Raw genomic sequence first — 16,390 nt, 5'->3', positions numbered from 1 at the left:
AACTCCCTCCCCATCCACCTCCGCCTGACCCAAGACCACCTCGCCTTCAGGAAGCAACTCAAGACCTGGCTGTTCGATCAGTAGCGGACCCCCCTCCCCCAAGCGCCTTGAGACCCTCCGGGTGAGTAGCGCGCTATACAAATGCTTTGATTGATTGATTATGATCCATGTGATCAAAATAAAGTTTTATGCTGTTGCTGCAACACATGATGCAATGAGTCGTATGTATGCACACAGTTTTGCCACTTTCATGATAGATATATATTACTTACTTTATTTCTTAACACTGAAAAATGTAAAGCTTAGAGTTCAGTTAATATAGGGAATTATTGGAGAAGCTTGCCAGACTGAGGACAATTGCCTATCGCAGGAGAGGTAGACTAAGGGCCATATGTAGTTAAATGGCATTTACCGAATCGTAAATACCGAATTTTACCGATTCGGTATTTACAATTCGGTAAATGCCATGTAGGTAATAATTCTTTAACAATTACTGAATCGGTAATATTTGGTAATTACCGAATCGGTATTTACCGATTCGGTAATTGCCATTGATTCCTATGGGCCCTGAGGCCCATAGGAATCAATGGCAATTACCGAATCGGTAAATACCGATTCGGTAAATTTACTGATTTGTCAAGGGGGACAGGGTGTCACTTTGACACCCTGTTGCACCCCTGATTCTTGTTTATGAGCCATGTGACACACATACATGCCCTTAGGGCATGTATGTGTGCCACATGGCACAGGTGTACATGCACAGATGTGCATGTACACAGAAATTCGTTATTTACCATGCCATTGTATTTCATGGTAAATAACGAATTTCTAAGGGCCTGTGGCACTGTTTCCAGTGCCACCTACATCCCAAATTACCGATTCTGCACATTTACCGATTCGGTAATTTACCGATTCGGTAAATTTACCGATTCTGTAAATATATAGAATCTGTAATTTTCAGGCCCCCTACATCTGCAGATACAAATACCGGTTGGTAACGGCCGAAATCGGCCGTTACCGACCGGTATTTGTCCACCTACATATGGCCCTAAGCCACTTGCTCATACTAAATGCAGAAGCTCACACCTATTGGGCAGTGAGTCCTGGCTGAAGGAAACTGTCTCTGTATATACTATACAAAAATTAGGTATAGTGCGCACAGAGTCCAGTGGAACCCCAAAGTTAGGCAGAGGTAAAAGTAGATAGCACCTCACTCTCTATTTGTGGTAGTGTGGTCAAGCAGTAAGGCTTTATCAGAGGGTAGTGTTAAGCATTTGTTGTACACACCCAATCATCAAATTATATTACACAGTCAAAGACTGAACTTCAGACCAATTGGTTTTGTATAAAAATATTATTTTAGTTATTTTATTTTCGAGAACCAAGCAAGCCTGGCACAGGGAAGCAAAAAATACTTTACAGTAGAAATGCAGTTTATAAACAGTTTGAATGGCAATTGTATATGCACTTTGATTTGATTACAGTAGAGCTTCCAGTAATGCAATGCTTTTAAAGTACTGTACATATACTTTGTATTTGCTTTTTAGTAATATGTCGGTTACTTTAAAGATTACTCTTCTTACACAGTGCAGTATACGTGGATACTGCACTGGGACATTTCCTGTAAATGGGTAAGTAAAAGCGTTTTTCTTATTTAGTTACAGTTTTAAAGGATTTCTTAGATTTTCCAACTCCAGACTTAGAAACTTTTCACAGAAAACCAGTCAATGTTATCCTATGGAGGAAAATAGGGTTATCGGTTCAAAGGTAAGTATTCGGTTGTGGGAGTTGGTAGTCTGGGGTTAGATTCAGGGGTCCCCCAGGGTCAGGGATGCACTCTTGTTACACCCTCAGGAGCACCAAAGCGGCCGGGTGCAGAGTGCTGAGGTCAGAGGTTATCCTATGGGGGATAGGGGACCTCCAGTTGGTGCCTGTTAATGAGCAGGCCACAGTGATGTGGGAGCAAAGCTCCTTGACTTAAGCTCAGGGTAAATGGGGGTTCAAGCCAGCACAAAAGGGGCACCCTCAGCCGCACTGGGTGCAGAGTGCTGTTTTGGTGTCACGCGCCCTGTAGCTTTTAATGGGAGGTCTCCGGTTTGCAAACACACTGCAGGCTCGGGGACAAAGGTCTTCTGGGTGCGACCACCACTTGGAGAGGTAAGTTGGGATGCTGGGAGTTGGTTACCCACCATCGGTTTGGCCACCCAAGGCCGTGATGCGTCTGGTGCTGGGGTGCCTTGTAGGGTTGAATCTTCTTACCAGCTCCTGGTTGTGGTTGGGGGGACCTTCCGGATTTAGGCTGCAGGCGTCGGCTGGAGGCTTGACGTAGGTCAGGGATCACTGGATCTTGGTTCAGGATCACCAGGGATACCTCCTCATGGTGTTGGGCCACTCGAACCTCGGGTCATGGACGTTGGGTGCAGAGTGGCACAGATTTGCAGTTCCGGCTGAAGCCAGAGGTTGTAAATGAAAAAAATCTGGTGTTCACAGGAGACACAGTCTTTGGAATGGAAGGCAGGCAGGTCCTGTGGGTTTCTCAAGGTTGCTTGCTGCAGGACACACCAGGATTTTGCAGGCGCAGGTTCTCAGTACCCAAAATCCCCTTACCGAGCTAGCTACAGTGTCTCATTGGTCATAACAAACTCCCAATCCTCAGACAGACCAGAACATGAATTTAGATTACCTCAGGTATCGTGGAACACATGAACACTCTTTCGTTATATAATCATTACAAACCAGAACATGGAGTAAATGAGGGCACGTGCATGTTTGAAGTATTTCTTTACTAATGCATGGTTCTCAAACGCAGTATCTTGTACAATACTAGCAAACATATTATAAGCAACGAAGTTATCAGCATAGTTATTAGTCCATAAAAGGCGAATGGTGACAGCATACTAAGATGCTGAAATGAATAGGAATTAACAACCCCTAATTCACACCCTCCCTATTTAGCATAGTATTTTATATCTATGAAGGTCTCATTTGGGTTTTAGCAGGGCGGGCCCATACCTCAAAATCTCAGTGGCAGAGGATCACATCATCTTCCACCAGCTCTCTGCATGCGAAGCACCATCAAGTGTGTTACGTGTGTGTTCAGCACAACAATATAAAACCCGCCTAGAGCCGGATTTTGGCAACAGCATGTGTGTTATGTCTATGGAGGTGCGAAGATCAGACCTCACAACAACATCGTGTCGAGTTATCCTTGCAGCCTTCAGCACTCACTGTGCAGACAGTGTACCGAGCAAAACTGATATCAGGGCAATAACATATTATTTCTCAAGTAAATCACGAAGCTCTTCTGGGTTGAAAGCTAAAACAACAAAACAACAATTATGTGTTGTGTGCAAAATGAGGCAGAAAGGTAAAATGGTGTTTAAACATTTAATAAGCTCATGCTAACTTAACACAGTTTATAGAAAAGAATTAGCTATATGACAAGTATATAATAAGTTATCGTGACATAGATCCTGGAGGGAGACACCACCTCTAGTCACACTCTATGCAAAAAGAGAAATTGTTAGACAGAATGCAGAACAATTTCATACATTCACCCCAGTACAGAGATCTGGGCCTAAATCCATTGTTTTTTTGCTCACCATGCTATTCCAGTTTGGACCCAGCCATATGCAAATCAGTCTTGACCCTGCGCCCAATGGAAACAGTCCAGCCCGAACTGCCAGGCCAGGTCCTCCTTGGACTGGAAACAAGCATCCTAGGACCAGTTTTGGTCTTTCAGCGATCATCAGCCAGGATAGCTTGACTCCAGTGGATTGGAAAGCACAGGACCCACGTCTGGGCATACCCGTCCCACTCAGGGTGACAAATGCAAAAAGAACAATTGATTGACAGAATGCAGAACAATGTCATACATCCACAGAGTACAGAGATCTGGGCCTAAATCCATCGTTTTTTTGCTCACCATGCCATTCCTGTTTGACCTAGCCATATGCAAATCAGTTTTGACCATGCACCCAATGGGAACAGTCCTGCCCGAACTGCCAGGCCAGGTCCTCCCTGGACTGGAAATAAGCATCCTTGGATCGGTTTTGGGCTTTCAGCTGTCTCAGCGTCCCCCAGGGCTCCCTTAAACGTTTTGGAGAGGGTACTCTGTCACAGCTTGACTCCAGTGGCATGGAGAGCATTTGTTGCAGTTACACTTTTCGCCAGGGAGAACCTGGCTTGGCAGTTCGGTCTGGACTGTTCCCATGAGGCACAGGGGCAAGACTGATTTGCATACGACTGGGTCCAAACTGGGGTGGCGCAGTGGGCAAAAGAACAATGGATTTAACCCAGATTTCTTGACTGGAGGAGAATGCTTAAATCATTCAGCATTCCATCCATCGTTTGTTGCAGTTACACTTTTCACCGTAAGTGGGATGGGTATGTCTGGAGGTGGGTCCCTTGCTTCCTGTGCTACTGGAGCCTAGCTGATGATGGGTGACATACCCTGAAACCGGTACCAGGATGCTTGTTTCCGGTCCAAGGATGACCTGGCTTGGCAGTTCGGTCTGGACTGTTCCCATGAGACACAGGGTCAAGACTGATTTGCATATGGCTGAGTCCAAACTGGGGTGGCGTAGTGGGCAAAAGAACGATGGGCTTAACCCAGATCTCTTGGCTGGGGGAGAATGTTTGAATCATTCAGCATTCCGTCCATCATTTGTTGCAGTTACACTTTTCGCCCTCAGTGGGATGGGTATGCCCAGACGTGGGTTCCTTGCTCACTGTGCCACTGGGTTCAATCTAGCCTGGTTGATGAAGGGTGTCATGCCCTGAAACCGGTCCCAGGATGCTTGTATCCAGTCCCAGGAGAATCTGGCTTGGAAGTTTGGTCTGGACTGTTCCCATGAGACACAGGGTCAAGACTGATTTGCATACGACTGGGTCCAAACTGGGGTGGCGCAGTGGGCAAAAGAACAATGGATTTAACCCAGATTTCTTGACTGCAGGAGAATGTTTAAATCATTCAGCATTCCATCCATCGTTTGTTGCAGTTACACTTTTCACCGTAAGTGGGATGGGTATGTCTGGAGGTGGGTCCCTTGCTTACTGTGCTACTGGAGCCTAGCTGATGAAGGGTGACATACCCTGAAACCGGTACCAGGATGCTTGTTTCCGGTCCAAGGATGACCTGGCTTGGCAGTTCGGTCTGGACTGTTCCCATGAGACACAGGGTCAAGACTGATTTGCATATGGCTGAGTCCAAACTGGGGTGGCGTAATGGGCAAAAGAACGATGGGCTTAACCCAGATCTCTTGACTGGGGGAGAATGTTTGAATCATTCAGCATTCCGTCCATCATTTGTTGCAGTTACACTTTTCACCCTAAGTGGGATGGGTATGCCCAGACATGGGTCCCTTGCTCATTGTGCCTCTGGATTGAAGCTAGCCTGGCTGATGAAAGGTAACATACCCGGAAACCGGTCCCAGGATGCTTGTTTTCGGTCCAGGCAGGACATGGCTTGACAGTTTGGTCTGGACTGTTCCCATGAGGCACTCGGTCAAGACTGATTTGCATATGGCTGTGTCCAAACTGGGGTGGCGTAGTGGACAAAAGAACAATGGATTTAACCCAGATTTCTTGACTGGGGGAGAATGTTTGAATCATTCAGCATTCCGCCCATCATTTGTTGCAGTTATAGTCACACTCTAGGCAAGTAAAACAAAGAATAAAATGGAATTAGTCAATGTAATTTGGAATTTGCTGCAAACGGATATGCCTGTTCAACTGCGTGCTTAAGAAGCGGCGCTCTGTTACTCACTGCGTCAAGTTTGGTTGCCTGTGTAAGAACCTACTTGTTCCTCTCTCGGGTCTCAGCGAGGTTGAGCACCCAAGAGACAGCGTCTTAAGATGTGAATGCAGTGACTTGGCCCGTCAGCCTGCGTGCACGCTGCAATCGGAACGGAGTAACCCATTGGCGGTCGGCAGAAGAGCCTCTGTCAAGAGTGAGTCATTGCCTAAACGGGTCCTGTCAACGTGCATTCGCGGTGAAGCAGAGCCCATGATTGGTTGCCAAGAAGGCGGTGCCCTTTTCCTGTTAACCCATAGAAAGTCTTGGGTTCAAACTCGAAAGATTCTTAACTATCTGCCTTTGTTTTGGGGCTGGATTTTTTCTGGATTATCAAGCCTGTCAAATTACAGAGCAAAAACCTTGGACCTTGAACTCAATAAAACCTGGATCCTCAAAAGGCATACCAACTGCAATTCCACAAATGTTATCTACATGAGAACATGGCCATGTGGATTACACTACATAGGGATGACAAGCAGGAAGGTTAAATAGGAATCAACGAGCAATGAAGTAACATCCGGTGCAAAAGAAACACTACAAAGATGTCAGAACACTACATCAGAACAATGCTTAGATTGCTTACTCTGGAAAATGCACGGGCCCCCTACAAGAAAGGATACTACCCTAACAGGGAAAACAACTTTTGGGGAAAAAGAATTTGCACCGGGCACAGCGCACAATATTAAAAATGTGAAGTAGTTAAACCTTAGACCACAAGAATCAAATTATACAGTCATGGCTACTGTTATTAAAAAGATTTTTATATTTTTCTTTTTTATTTCACTTCATTTTTTCTTTTTTTTGTTCTAAATTTAAAATAATCTGAAAGAAAAAAAAGAAAAAATGAAGTGAAAAAAAAAAGAAAAATATAAAAATCTTTTTAATAACAGTAGTCATGTATGTATAATTTGATTCTTGTGGTCTAAGGTGTAACTACTTCACATTTTTATTATTTAGCATTGTGCCCGGTGCAAAGTCTTTTTCCAAAAAAACAATGCTTAGATTGCTACATCTGTTACGTTTGTTAAAGATGGGCACTGTGAAAAAGTATTAGTGGGATAACTGGTGACTGCCTATAGTTGTCTGACCATGGAGTAAAAAGATGTATCCCCAAAGACTACGGTTTGTGACAACAGCTTCACACTTGAGCCAGAAACTAAAGTTGGTTGATGTCTGTTAGAAATTGTTTTTCTGGTTGGCAGAGGTATGCACCCTTTCCAAGTAGGAGCCAAACCCTTGTGAGTGTAATTCACTACACAACCTAAATTATCCTTTGCTCACCCTCTGGTTACTTGGCACAGAGTACTGAGGCTTAACTAAAGAGGCAATTTGTAAAGTATGTGTGCAACACTTAAACAGTAAAACATTGTAAACACCACACAAAAAGGATCCACACCAGTGTAGGAAAATAGAACTTAATTTAATAAATAAAACAAGGGATATATGATGTTACAACGCGGACTTTTACTCCGCATACTGTTACAACGCGGTTTTTACAACGCGGGTCATGTAACAACGCATGTATTTACAACGCATTTTTTTACAACGCAGGTACCTTTACAACGCAGACCATTACAACGTAAGTATTGGTAAGTATATATTAATAAGAATAATATAATAGTAACTTAATTTTAAAAGTATAATTTAATGTAATTTTAAATAATTTAATTTCCGTAAATTAATTTAAATTTAAATTAATGTTACTTTATTTTTACCCTGTACCCCTGTACCCCAAAAACTCAAAACTGAACCCTAAACCCCAAAAATAATGCAAAGTAATTTAATTTAATTTTTTTGCTATTAAATAATTTAAATTAAAATTAAATTTAATTTATTTTTACCCTGTACCCCAAAAACTAAAAACTGACCCTGAACCCTAAAAATACCCCTTTACCCAAAAACTAAAAACTGACCCTGAACCCTAAAAATACCCCTTTACCCTAAAACCCAAAACTGACCCTGAACCCTAAAAAACCCCTTTACCCTAAAACCCAAACCTGACCCTGAACCCTAAAAATACCCCTTTACCCTAAAACCCAAAACTGACCCTGAACCCTAAAAATACCCCTTTACCCTAAAACCCAAAACTGACCCTGAACCCTAAAAATACCCCTTTACCCTAAAACCCAAAACTGACCCTGAACCCTAAAAATACCCCCTTACCCTAAAACCCAAAACTGACCCTGAACCCTAAAAATACCCCTTTACCCTAAAACCCAAAACTGACCCTGAACCCTAAAAATACCCCTTTACCCTAAAACCCAAAACTGACCCTGAACCCTAAAAATACCCCTTTACCCTAAAGCCCAAAACTGACCCTAAACCCTAAAAATACCCCTTTACCCTAAAACCCAAAACTGACCCTGAACCCTAAAAATACCCCTTTACCCTAAAACCCAAAACTGACCCTGAACCCTAAAAATACCCCTTTACCCTAAAACCCAAAACTGACCCTGAACCCTAAAAATACCCCTTTACCCTAAAACCCAAAACTGACCCTAACCCCTAAAAATACCCCTTAACCCTAAAACCCAAAACTGACCCTAACCCCTAAAAATACCCCTTAACCCCAAACATATAACATTTAAAATATAACTATATACTTACCAATACTTACGTTGTAATGGTATGCGTTGTAAAGGTACCTGCGTTGTAAAAAAATGCGTTGTAAAAACATGAGTTGTAACAGTATCCGCGTTGTAATGGATGCGTTGTAACAGTAGTGCGTTGTAAAAAATGCGTTGTAACAAGTAAACACCTAAAACAAGACCAATAAGGACAACATCCAATCAGTAGAAGTCAAGATATGAATGTCTAAAGAATAAATGCAAAAATAGCTATTAGAGGGGAATAGCACCTAAAGAGTTAATTGGATGCACTGCACCAGGACAAAGTCAAGAGTTCAGGATGACAGCAATAGAGAGTGGGCCGGATACTGGACAAAAAACATAAAGGTTATTGATTGATTGAGGCGACTGGGCTTCATCGCCTCCTGCATCCTGTTAGGAATAGATCAACATTGGCATATGCAAGCTTTGCAGTGGGATTGGAAAACCCAGTAAGCACTACATCAGGGAAATCTCTCTGATCTGGTCTAGATATAGGAGGAAACTGCAAAAGACCTGCAGTAGTGGCTCATGGACCGTGATTGGGTCAACAGCAGACCTCTCTCTCTTCTCCAACCAGAACTCACAGGGGTGAAAGTTGTGTCACTTCTGGGTTGAGGCTGCCACTTCTGAGAGGTGGAGATCAGAGACCTTGGCCCCGGCAGAGACTCAGCTCTACATCAGTCTCAACTGAAAGCGATCTGACTGACATTGAAAGCCTTTTTGCCTTCCATCATGGAAAGGCTAGTTCTGGTGTTCACGGCCAACACCAATGCCATATGGTATTGCAACAATTAGTGTGGGATGGGTCTTGGACTCTATTCAATAGGGTCTGTGTCTCTTGACATGGCATGAACGTCAGGTAATTTTCTTTGTGGTTCAACGTCTGGGGAGCTCTCAGATCACCAGAGCATATTAACCCAGCCATCGATGCCTAGTGGATCACATATAGCGTCTTCATCCAGAGGTGGTGTAAGGTCTCTTTCAAGAGTGGGAAGAACCTTGGTTACATTTGTTCATCATATTTGAGAACGTGTAAACTCAGTACTACTGCACGCTGGCATTTCCAAGACAGCTCTCGCTTGGAGAAGCACTTTGTCTCGAGTGGAGCTCAGGACACCTATATTGCTTTCCGCCAATACCACTCCTATCGAGCATTTTCAAGAAGATCAAGAATTACCAAGCCCAAGTCATCTTAGTGTCTCTGGATTGGGCCCAGAGAGTATGGTATCCTGAACTTCTGTTCCTGAGCACCTGTTCTTCAGTCAGGCTACCCATTTGGGAGGATCCTCTGTTGCAGCAACCGGACAGTGTGCTGCACCTGAATCTATCCACTCTTCATTGTCATGCGTGGAGATTGAGCAGAAACAGTTTAGGGTTTTTGATCGCCCTCCGGAAGTATGTGATGCCATTCTGGCAGCCAAGCGTTCTTCTTCCAAGCCCATCTAGGCCTGCCAATAGGACAAGTCTGTGGCTTGGTGTATAACCAAGTGTGGCTCACGGTGTAGAGCAGGCAGACCCGGAAGCTGAGGTCAGACCCGTGACCAGGGTTCAATTCCCGACGCGGCAGGGTCTTGAGCTCAAATGTCCACGGACTCGATAATTCTCGCTTCGGTGCCTGCTCTAATCATGGGTTTTCACTCTGCAACTCTGGGCATTAAGCTTGCTTAATCTCCACAACGGCCCCCTGCGGCGGGATGCCTGGCTTTCACCTTGGGGATGCCCTGTAGGGGTTATCTCACAGGGAAAAGCCAGGACGGGTTCCCAAGGCAAGCGCCGGGAAACCTCCGGGTAGCTGTGCGCTCAATAAATGCAATAATAATAATAATAATATTACAAATCAGTTGATCCTTCATCTGCACTGTTGTCTGAAGTTACCCTTTTTGTTCTTTCCCTGGCCCAGCAAGGCTTTGCTATGGGTACAGTCAAAGAATATCTGTCCACTATTTCCTCTTTCCTACAGTTGACTGATTAACCTTATTTGTTTCCTCCCATGCATTATGCCCTAATGGGACTTGAATTTAGTTGTCAACTCCCTCATGTATTTCCCTTTTGAGCTGATGCACAGCTGCCCGTTATGGCTCCTAACAATCAAAACAGTTTTCCTTGTGGCACTACCATCTGCAAGGGGGGCTGGCAAATTACAAGCACTTTCTATTGACCCTTCCTACACTTCATTCTTCCCAGACAAACTGGTTCTTAGAACTTGAGCATCCTTTTTTCTAGAGGTGGTCATACCTTTGGAAGTTGGACAAAACATCACCCTGCCTCCCTTTTTTCCCACTCCTCATCTTTTTGAAGAAGAGGAGAGACTCTACCGTCTGAATCCAAAAAGACCATTATTGTTTTATATTGATCATACCAAAGAATTAAGGGTCATATTTGGATTTGCTGTGGCAAAGAAAAGGAAGGCAACTCAAAAGAGAACCATCTCTTGAGGGATCATTCTTTACAGTAAGATCTGCCATGCAATGGCCAAGAAACCGCCCCTGAAGGCTTAAGGGCTCACTTGACCAGGGCTACAGCTGCAACCACTGCGTTAGCTAGAGGAGTCCAAGCTGTGACATCTGTCAGGCATCTACATGGGCATCACTGCACACATTTGCCAAACTTTACTACATCGACAGTCAGGTCTGGTGAGATAAACACTTCGCCCTTTTGGTCCTCTAGGACTTCTTAGTCTAAAACAGTCCGCAGACTCACCTCTGGGGAGAGAGTGCTTTGGGATCTGTTCTAAGGTAAGGAATCTGTGGCTAGAAGTCCTTATCAGATGAACAAGTTCTTACCTTCAGTAACACCTTATCTGGTAGAGACTCTATCTAGCCACAGATTCCTTACCTGTAACTTGATAGTACAAAATGGTAGTGGGGAGGCTCCATGCTTCTGGTCCGGAAAACTGTCAAGAATTGAAGTAAGTATACTGGATTGGCAGCTATATAGGCAAAGTACAAATCATTTACGGTGCAGACGTCACCAAGTATGCCACCAGGAGCCAAACAATGCCACCTACCGGCATGCAAGGGAATTGCTAAAAAAAATCACGGATCCAATCTCCCGCTTGGGGTTATTCTAACTGCGGCAAGATAAAGTCTTTACCAGATAAGGTGTTACAGAAAGTAGGTAACTTGTTCTATAGGCCTGTCAAAAGGGGATTCTTTGACGGGTCAAATTTGCAGATTTAATGCTGTATATACAGGCTACAGTGGTAGGCCTGAAGTCATGTTTTTACTGCTGCTGTAGAGGGTGGTACAATGGGTGCTGCTTTCCTATAGTGACATGTAACTTATAGGCCCTGTGTACACTTTGTACCATATACTAGCGACTTATAGCTGAGATAAATTTACCAATCAGGAGTATAGCCAATCTTGACATTTTCTGGGGGTCAGAGTATGTATGTATGTGTGTTCTTATATAGCGCTCGATTTACCCTAGGGCATCTCGGCGCTTGCATTGGGAACCCGTCCTGGCTTTTCCCTGTGCGATAACCTGTACTGGGTATCCCTAGGTGAAAGCCAGGCATCCCGCCTTGGGGGGACGTTGTGGAGATTAAGCAAGCTATTGCCCAGAGTTGCAGAGTGTGAACCCGTGATTCGAGCAGGCACCGAAGCGAGAATTATCGAATCCGTGGACAATTGGGCTCAGGACCCTGCCGCGTTGGGAATTGAACCCTGGTCCCGGGTCTGACCTCTGCTTAAGGGTATGCCTCCTCTAACCAGTGAGCCACACTTCTCCAGAGAGTACATGCACTGGGGCCTAGTTAGCAGAGTCCTAGTGGAGAGTCAAAAAATCAGCAGCATCAGTCAAAAACAAAATGGGGGTGAGCTTGCAAAAAGAGGTGTTTTACTACATTCCCAAATTTAAGACTATGGCCTTTCACTTCATCTAATATTAGCACTTCTGGTACTCACAATGGTGTTGGGCGGGTGAGTCGGTGTCAGTTGTCATCTCTACTACTGCCACTCTTTTGATCTGATGGCCACAGCAGGGGTTTATGGATTATGATGATGCAGTGGGCTATTGTGCAACTTTGTTAAATAACCTTGAACCCATTAAGTAAGTTGTCAAAATGAACCTTCATGTCCCTTTCATTGTTTCTGTGATTTTATCACAGTATACATTGGTGACGTTTGTGATGAATATAGAAAGGCATGTCTCCTCTAACAGATACCTCTTTGCCTCCAACAGGTTTGATAGCAACTACACAAGTGATGATTGATATCACCACTGATTCAACAACTGCCATCACAGACCTGGCCCCGGGAACTAAAAATCCTACAGAAGGAGTTACAACCATAACAAGTAACACCTTGCCATTGTCTAATGGCATTGAGGTCTCAACAACAGGGACACCTGCAACAAGCATATCCTCTCAAAACACCAATGTCAAAGCAACAAATCCAACAACTGGGCTGGACATTGTAACTGAGGCGGCATTAACTCCATTAGCCAATGCCACTTCTACTAAGAAGAGCAATGAAACCTCAGAAATACTGACAGTGGTAACACATACAACACTAAATTCAATCATAGGTACCAGTAACACAGAGGCCACAAATGAATCAAGCACCACTACAAATACCACCTTATTTCAGTTTAGCAATTCGGTGTCCACATCGCCTGCCAGTGAATTCTCAATCATGGGAACAGAAGCAACTAGCAGAAGCCCATCTTCAATGAACATTACCCGAATGGCCACAAATACCCTAGAAAATGTAACAAAGACAACAGCAAGCACATTCACCAGTGCTGCCCAAACCATAACCGAGCCTATATCTGTCCTCAATAAAACACAATATTCAACCACTCCCACGACTTTTGCATCAACTGGAGTTAACTTGCTTCCAGCATCTACCACCGAGGTGACAACCACAGCCCAAATCTCTGTTACTAATGCCTTATCTGGAACTTCTCAAGAAAGAACAAGCACAGCTACTCACAATACTGCAAGCACAAACTCAACCACAAAAAATGTCACTCCTGTTATGACATCAGTCCCAATAGCAGTTCACACAGCTGTAAACACGACACTAAGCACAATGACAAATCTTACTTCTGGTACATCAGTTAGTCAAATCAGCTTAACTACTACAAAAATGGCATCAGACACAATCACATCTACTGGTAATAGTGCTAATTTCCAAACAGAAGGAATTCATGGAAATACAACTACCACAGCTAAGTTCTCAATTGCTACACCTGCAATCCAAACAATCCTAACTTCATACCCATCTGTAAACAAAACAGCTATCACAGTTTCTAATGCTGTTACTATCAAAACCACTGAAAAAACAATTTCAACTTCAGCAGTGATTGCATCAAGCACAATTTCTACCATAACAACCAGGAAAAGCACTACAAAATTAAGCACAACGCATAATGGAACTAGTGGTAAGTATCATAGGGTGTGCTCCTCTGACTGTGATATTTAGAAGTACAACTTGCTAACTGTAGTATTTTGTTAAACATCTAGGATAGTTGGAGCGGGAAATACATGCAATCCCATTTGCCCACCTTACATCTTGTCTGTGATGCATAATATCAGAAGATGATAAAGATGGATTTTGGATGCAGTAGGGCATGGAGCTGGACAGACTGTTTTTCCCTTAAATCCTAAATGATATGCAGAGCAAGTGCCTTGCAAACAATGACTCGACATATTTCCAAACTCAACTATAAGTTTCTATTTAGGAACATTGCCTTGTAAGTTCTTGTCTCATGGGAAGATATCTTGTGGTTTGTCTAGACAAAATAGGAAAGGTCTCACCATCTCCATCTCTTTTATGATTCTATGCTGGTTAGATAGATCTGTTACAGAGCGATAGATAAACCTAAGCAAAAATGTGAGAGCGATAACTGTGGAATTCCCAGAGCTGATCAGTCATGCAATGATGTGCTTGGACCAGCACCTCAGCATGCCTGTCATTACTCTATTTCCTGAAACACAAACTGAAATTATGTGTTGACATTATGTGCTTACCATCATGATGTTCATATGATCATTGACTCAACAAGAAAAAGTGCCGCTGTAATTGTGTGAAGTTGGACAATACTGTTTCTGGTGAGTATGTCTATCAACATAGCCCTCACCTTCTGAATACTCCTAGCAGAAAGGTCAGAAAACCTCTTCCACAGAAATTCTACTTCAGAGGTGCCAAGTGGTTCTGGCTTCAACTCTGCATCAGAACAAGCAGTCACTGGCGAAAATTAGGTGACAGCCAGCATGCTGGCATCAGTTCTTAATTTTCATGCCACGTAGGCATGAACCAGAAATTTATCTCAGCATATCTTGCTGGCAAAATGATCCACTTTCTGCATCAACAAGGTCTAATGGCGCTGTCGTAAATATTTAATTTACCGTCTTAATTTCTATGCAGGTAAGTACTTAATCAATAATAACTCAATCGGAAAGAAAAAAACAGAGTCCGTGGTGTTAGAGTTTTTAGGGGTTTTATTCCTTAAAAAGGAATCGTTCCGGAACTGGATATCATGTTCCAGCAACCACAAGGGGTTCAGGAAGGGATAGAGCAGTATTTTATTGACAATACATAGCTTATATACTTAAGTTACATTATAGAAACCAATACAGTAGGCGTAACAGCTGAGAGAAACAAGATAACAGCATTCACGTGGTAGTGATACGTAATTAGAAGGCGTGAACTAGGCGTGAACATAGAGGTGTGTGCTAGAAACGTCACAGATAGGTATCATAAGTGGGTGGCAACAAAGCAGAATCTTGTAATGTCAGCAGAAATCTGAGGCCTTGATGCGCGCGCAGCAGCATGACGTGTGATTGACGTGGAAACTGGAGGGTGCAGGGGACTTGACATTTACACTGGCGGAAAGAGACAGAAGTCTGGCATGTCAGATCAACTCGTACTTCTATCATATCTGATATCTGATGTTTGGGAACCATATTATCTGAACGGAAAAGGTCTCTGGGGCAGAAGCTATTCTATACTGACTGTGAGTGCGTGTATAAGCGCCTAAGTGTCTGCATGAAAAGCGTGGGGGCATGGTCCTTCCATGGGAGCATGGTAACAGAGGCTATGAATTACTTGCACGGAGACAGTGAGGCCGGCCCTTCTGCTCTGCAGCTGGGGGGATGTTTACTTAAACTAGTAGGCAGGAATGCATTTTCGAGGAGCGGAACAGATAATTCGAAGGTTGTAGTCAGTCTTGGCAGGCAGCAGGCTGAGCTAAGCGCGGTGGGCCGCGCTGGAAGTAAGTCAGAGTTCACGGGTACAGAGACAGCCTGGGCTGAGGCTTTCAGAGTCAGAAGCCAGAAAAAGGCTCGATGGCAGGATTCAGGGCCTACTTTGCCAGAGCTGAAAAACGTGTAAAGTACACTACAAAAAGACGTTGGCATAGCATACTTAGGAACGGACTATTCAACCCATTCAGGGTGGGTCTGAAAGAGGACATGTTAACGTTGGACGCAAATGTATTTGCGTCTTCATAGCTGGCACAGGAGGGAAGTTACATGCACTTTAAGCTGGTACATGGAGACGGTGGGGTACACGATAGGGAACACAACTTGACCATAAAATTTATATTTCCTCATTCCCTCCTTGTTCCCTACGGACCCTTCATGATATATCGATCCTCATGAATCGATCAGTTTGTTCTTGTAACATAATTTGCTCTTCTTTCTTTCTTTCACGTCTTGAGAGAAAACTGGAATGTTCAATGCATGATGTGGCACACAGTCCACAAATCGCTGGCCCACACTGTAGGCACAGGCAGCAACTGAATACTAGGACTAGGCCAATGCCTAGGAAGGATAGGATCTTCCATCCCCAAGCGGTTAACGTTGTCCAGAACCAACCGGACCAAGTCCAGGTGCCTGGATTCTGATGTATCAGATTTACAATTTTATGAAGACGTGTAATAGCTTTGTATACGGATGGCGCGTTTTCTGGAATGAAAACACAGCAACTTGACCCGATGACCTTACAGGCTCCACCTCTATCTGCCAAGATGACGTCAA

At 43.8% G+C, this 16,390-nt stretch overlaps 1 protein-coding gene across 1 annotated transcript in view; it reads left to right on the top strand.

Annotated features, from left to right (window-relative positions):
* The window catches only part of LOC147684201 (uncharacterized), a 522,357-nt gene that overhangs the window by 288,445 nt on the left and 217,522 nt on the right, over window positions 1–16,390 (top strand). The window contains exon 33 of the mRNA XM_086942611.1: window positions 12,589–13,791. Coding sequence (XP_086798737.1) covers window positions 12,589–13,791 — 1,203 coding nt within the window. The remainder of the gene's footprint in view (window positions 1–12,588; window positions 13,792–16,390) is intronic.

This window comes from Lissotriton vulgaris, chromosome 11, assembly GCF_964263255.1.
Source record: "Lissotriton vulgaris chromosome 11, aLisVul1.2, whole genome shotgun sequence".
In the NCBI taxonomy this organism is placed as follows: Eukaryota; Metazoa; Chordata; class Amphibia; order Caudata; family Salamandridae; genus Lissotriton; species Lissotriton vulgaris.
This window is presented reverse-complemented; position numbering and strand designations above follow the sequence as displayed.